This window comes from Corylus avellana, chromosome ca8, assembly GCF_901000735.1.
Source record: "Corylus avellana chromosome ca8, CavTom2PMs-1.0".
Classification (NCBI taxonomy): Eukaryota; Viridiplantae; Streptophyta; class Magnoliopsida; order Fagales; family Betulaceae; genus Corylus; species Corylus avellana.
The window spans coordinates 352,685-358,690 of NC_081548.1; the positions used below are offsets into that span (position 1 = coordinate 352,685).

At 38.4% G+C, this 6,006-nt stretch overlaps 1 protein-coding gene across 1 annotated transcript; it reads right to left on the minus strand.

The window, feature by feature from the left end:
- Positions 1-2,777: 2,777 nt before the first annotated feature.
- Positions 2,778-4,667, minus strand: LOC132190226 (UDP-glucuronate 4-epimerase 1). The gene has a single exon (XM_059605148.1). The coding sequence runs from the start codon at positions 4,339-4,341 to the stop codon at positions 3,046-3,048; it is 1,296 nt and encodes a 431-aa protein (XP_059461131.1). The 5' UTR covers positions 4,342-4,667; the 3' UTR covers positions 2,778-3,045.
- Between the last annotated feature and the right edge of the window lie 1,339 nt (positions 4,668-6,006).

Consider the following 6,006-nt stretch of genomic DNA (forward strand, 5'->3'; position numbering starts at 1 on the left):
ACCCACCAGCATGTATTCAGAACCTCTTGGTTCTTGAACGTTCTATTTTTAAGAACTGATTATTAATGAAAGTACTACCTTTATCGAAGGAAAAAAAAAAAAAAAAAAAAGAATTGAAGAAATAATTAAATTATTAAGGGAAAAATGCAAAATTAGTCCTTATGGTTTACCTGATTTACAATTAACTCCTTATGATATCAAAATGAACTCAAAGGTCCCTGATGTATGCCAAAAATATAATTTAGTCTCTACAATCAAATTTTATCCACTAATTTAATAAATTCCCTTAATATGACACTGACTTAAATAAGACGAGTATCACAATTATATTGGCTCTAATGTTTTACTCTATTAGAATCTATTAAGTCAGTGAACGGAATTTGACTGTAGGGACTAAATTATTTTTTTAGCATACCTCAATGACCTTTGAGTTCATTTTGATACCACAAGAAGTTAATTGCAAATCATGTAAACCACAATGACTGAATTTACTTTTTTCTCAATTATTAATTATGTATAATAATTGGCCCAATCTGGCTCCCACTCCAGCCCAGAAGAACAAACACCAGACATAGAGTCCACTAGAATGACCCTAACATTGTTTGTATCCAACAACGCAGGCTTGTTTTAATCAAATATTGTTCCTAGCATGTATTCAAAGGAGAAAAGAAGGCAGGAAGTGAGGAATTGATTTCATGTAAAGATTGCAGAATTCGCAACATCTACTATTATTATTATTATTATGCTTCTAATAACATCAGCTTCCTCCGAAAATCTTTCACTTTCATTAACAACATATTGTTGTTCTAATAGTGGGAAGTAGCGTTTGTGTTACGATCCTAGAATGCCAAATGATTTATGTACAATCTTAATTATGGGTTTATAAATTATTGGACACCCTCTTTGCAAGCCAATTTTCGATTTAATAACCTTCTATCAGGATTGACTTACCACACTCCTATTCTTTCTTTCGTTTTTAATTTCTATCTGCACTATTTAGACCTTCAAAGTATAATTTTATGTTGTTAATTTAATAATTAAGTTATTAAATTTACTTCTTCCTATCAGCTTAAGCTTTTGGAACAAATAGTAGTTTAACATCTATAGCCCCAGTGGCGGAGCTAGGCAATTCATATTAGGGGTGCCGCTAAAATTTTTTTTTTGCTTCTTAAAAATTTTTTTCACTCTAAAAATTTGGTAATTTACATAATATATACATCACAAAAAAATATCTATAAAAGTTCATAAATATGTGCTTAAATTGATATATTAGAAATGTAGTATGTCAGCACTATATCAAAAAGACGGAAATACAAAAAAAAAAAAAAAAAAAAAAGTGTCTAGAACTACACTTTAAAAGTCTTTTAGAGATTTAAGATGGGTGTACTACTTTTTGAAATGTTGGCTTCTTTCCTTTTGAAGAATAAATTAATAGTTTTAAACTCTCACGATTTATGATTTTTTTTTTTTTTTTTTTTTTTTTTGAACTTAAAAGCAATATCTAGGAACCCAATTCGATCTCCACCAAAGAAAACCCTTCCCTTGCTACGCTTCACAAAGGCTTCCTCCAACAGCACAGGACTTCAGCCAATTGCTCCAGCAACGCCTTCTTGTCTTCATCTCCTTGGGCAGCCACAAGGACTCTCATAGTCAGTAAGAACTGCATCCATTTTGATTTCTTTCTCTAAAGTTTTATCTTGAAATTTCACTCTCTCACCAATCCCAGAAGCTAATTTTTCTAATTTGGCTAGGAAAACAGCAATTTTTTTTGAAAAAGCGGCACCCCCAATGCCTAACGTGGCTCCGCCACTATATAGCCCCGAAACTCAGTCAAGCATAGCAGCCACCAAAGCCTCAGCAACTGTTGGGTCAGTTATGTATGGTTTGGACGCACGCATTGCTGCCGAAACCCCTCCTTCATGGTCTCTAATGACAATTTCAATCCCGCAACAGCATCCCTGTTAACCTTTATATATATATTTTCTATTACCACAGTCCTCATTAGCTCAAATTCACCACCATCCAATCTGTACATTACATTCTCAGCAATGTCTACAACATCTAAATTATGTTATTCCACAACAGCAACCTAATTATTCCACATGTTGTATCAGGAAGACCAAAAAGATCTCTCCAGGGTCCAGCCAAACTCATATTTGATAATAACTTAACAATTATGAGTCACTACCTGCTGCGTGCATCTTCGATAATTAACTAACAAACAAACAAATGCAATTAACGTGGCCACCCACAACTACTAGCTGTCGGTGGAGATGTAATCTTTTTTATTGGATTCTTCTTCCAACTTTGCTTCCAAATAAAGCTGAAAATTAATCATTGTTAGTTTAAATCAAATTTAGTAATTTACAAATCCAAATCAATTATTGCCCTCCTCCTTCATTCTAATCCCAGTAATGTCCAAATCTATTTTAATATTTACCCTAAACAAAACAAAAGTTAATGTGAACGATCTGGTAAATATCTTAAAATAGGCGGCGATCCATTACCCCCCACAATCATCTTTGTCGGCAACTAAAGTTAAAAAAAAAACTCGTGCTACAGTTCGTGTTTTATACTTTACAGCTGGATCTACTTGGCCTCTTCGACGAATCCAATGTTTGCCGTACGATCTTTTTGGGTCCTTATTATCACAGGCTACCCGTATATCACGGCTGTCCCAAATCCCCAGTCTCCCTCTCTTAGCTGTCTCCTATCAAATTTCTAAAGATCGAGCACAAAAGGACAATCCGATTATGTGAAATTAAAATTTAAAAATATTTTACCAAAATAAATACCAAACTTTTCCTTTATACAAAAATAAACTAACTAACAAGAAGGGAGGGCGAGTCCTTTTCCTTTCCACTACTAAATACTAATAACTTTAACTCAATCTCCCCAAACTAAAAGTAAAGAATATTGTGTCTTTCTTTTCTTTTTTCCTTGAATTACCAGGTTTTCTTTTCCCATTTTTTTTTTCTTTTTCTGGGAATGAAAATCCTATAAAATAACAAAAAAAGGGAAAAAAAAAATTTAAAGGAAAAGAAATTAATTTACAGGCTTGCCGTTATTGTAGCCGTAATACGAGAGGTACCACCTAACAAACTTCTTCAACCCGGTTTGCAAATCGGTCGTCGGCTTGTACCCGAGTTCTCTTCGGGCCAAGCTGATGTTCGCGTGCGTGTAGGGGACGTCACCGTTTCCGGGCATGTCCACGTAGTTCCTCTTCGCCTTCTTCTTTAAATGCTTCTCTAGGATGCTCACAAGCGTCGGTACGGTCACCGGCGACGTGTTGCCCAGATTGAATATCCGGTACGGGGCGGGCCCCCGTTTCCTCCCACCCGACCCGGTACTCTTTCCGGCCGTGTCCAATGACCCCAAACAACCCTTCACAATATCATCGATGAAGGTAAAGTCTCGGGCCAAGTCGACCCGGTTCTTGCCCCGGTATATCGTAATCGGTTTGCCCTGAAGAATGTTCCGGGTGAAAGAGAAGTACGCCATGTCGGGTCTCCCCCAGGGACCGTACACGGTGAAAAATCTCAAACCGGTAATCGAGAGGCCGTAAATGTGGTTATACGTGTGGGTGATTTCCTCGCCGGCTTTCTTGGTGGCAGCGTAGAGACTGGCGGGCTGGTCTGTCCGATCCAACTCCGAAAAGGGTACGTTCTCGTTGAGGCCGTATACGGAGCTTGACGAAGCCCAGACGATCGCCGGCTGAGGGTTCGCCGTCTTGCAGGCCTCGAGGAGCGTGACGAGTGCTGCTATGTTGCTGTGTACGTACGATTGGGGGTTTTCCATGGCGTACCTGACACCCGCCTGAGCCGCCAAGTGCATCACGTGGGTGAAGGCCACCACGTCGAAGAGCTTGCCCACCAGCCTCGCGTCGTTCACGTCGCCTTCGACAACGAAGATCCCGTTATTGCTCAGAAGGGACTTGCGGGCCTTCTTCAACGACGGGTCGTAGTAGTTGTTGAAGATGTCGAGCCCAACGACGCCGTCCCCGCGCTTTTTCAACGCGAGCGACACGTGCGACCCGACGAAACCAGCAGCACCGGTAACCAGGACGGACATGCCGCCGGATCGGTGGATCTGGGCGGAAGAGCGAACCTGCTTCTCCCACTGGATGCCGCCCCAGGAGGCCGACAAGTACCGGCTACCGGAATCGACGAAACTCTGGAAACTCAAATACGAGGCCGTGAGGGCGATCAAGAATAGCGCCCACAAGAACATAGTACTGGTGGAAGCGAAACATCGGTGGAACTGGCGGTTCATGGCGTTGGACCGCTCGATCTTGAACTTCCCCGGCGTTGACGGGAACAATTCTTCCTGCAATGAAGGCATTTTATTTTGAAAATGGGGATATATAATTTGTACTATTTTTCTCTTCTTTTCTTTTCTTTAATAAGAGAATTTTGTTGTATAATTTGGGTAAAAAAAGAAAAAAAGGATGTAGGAGTTTGGATTGGAGAGGAAGGAAGGAACAGATGCAGATGAGGAAAAACAAAATGGGAAGGATTTTCACTTTGCTGCACCTGCTAATGGAGGGGAGGGGAATGCGGGTTATATATAGCCCCGCAAAGAAACGACAACTCTACGCGTGAACGCGTTAAAGGACGGCCAGATCGGAATATGAGAGATAATAAAGAAACAAGGGACGTGTTCTTGGACTTTCTGACAAACAGAGTGTATCCACTGTAATATATATACGCGGGATTTTTATTTTATTTTATTTTTTTAATTAACTGTCTCCAAGAAACTGTTTTATTTAATTAAGGGAGTGACCGTAAAATCTACTCTTCTTTTTTTTTTTTTTTTTTTTTTAAATAATGAAATTAGTAAACTGATCATATTATATTTTGTGCATTTGGAGGAGTCTGTGATTTAGTCGAATTGAAAAATGAAATTAGAGATAGGGTTGTTTGGGTCTTTTGGAAAAGGGAAAGCTTGAGCTGGGTGCATTCGAATATTGTCATCACTTTGTTTTTTGTTTTTTGTCCTATTTTCTCCCTTGACCAAAAGAGGATGGATGATACAATATTACCCATCACCGGAAGAAGCGGTCTTGACTGGGGAGAAGTTGATAAAAGAGAGACCAAAAAAGGAAAAACAGCGGCGGAAGCGGAAGCGGAAGTTGGTAATTGTTGAGGCATAATGAGAGAGAAATGGGCGGTGGGGGTGCCCCGGCCCCCCCCTCCTCCTACTAATTTCCGTTACCCTTCAGGCTGCCATCCATTTCTAAACCAGAAAAAGAAAGTTCCACGTCACGAATCTTAAGATCTTGACATTTCTTTGTTTTATTTATTTATTTATTTAAAAAGTATTAATTAGAGTTTGAACTTTGAAGCAGTCGGTGGCAGATCCCAATCTCATTTATCTACACATATATAAACCATCTAACATTGACATAATTGGCAACTTCAAAGAAGCTCAGTTCAAGTCTCAACGATACCCACCTTTCAATTCTTCACAATAATACTACACTCCACGCCACTACCTCACTTGTGTGTTATAAAACTATTTGTAAGAGTTTTTTTTTTTTTTTTATCTGTTCAAATTTTATATGACTTTTAAAATTAATATTGAATTTAAGATATATCATTATTATATTTTAATTCAATAATAATTTTAAAAGCTAAATGATAACATTATTCTTAACAACAAGGAAAATGCTTGGGGTCACATAATATTAATTTTAATGATGAGTTTATTTAATTATTTATTGTTGGGAAGGATTTTAAATCGACTTAAAAAGTGGCAATATTGAAAATATAGATTGTCAGTGAGTCAGTGAGTAGGAGGGAGAGATTAATGAATTAGAATTCCAAAGCGAGTGAGTTGAATAGGAGGAGAGCTTCTTGGCTGGCACATCACACCATGCCAACGTGTTATCTCTCTTTCTACGTAGTTTTTTCCGTGTCCTCTCGTGCTTCGTCGAACTTTCTGGATTTTTCTTTTTCTTTTATAGAAATTGCAGTTTGTTTTCTTATTTATTTTTTAAAAAGCTTT

Excerpts from the sequence above, each read along its gene's own strand:
- LOC132190226 (XM_059605148.1), bottom strand. The coding sequence starts at position 4,341 with ATGCCTTCATTGCAGGAAGAATTGTTCCCGTCAACGCCGGGGAAGTTC.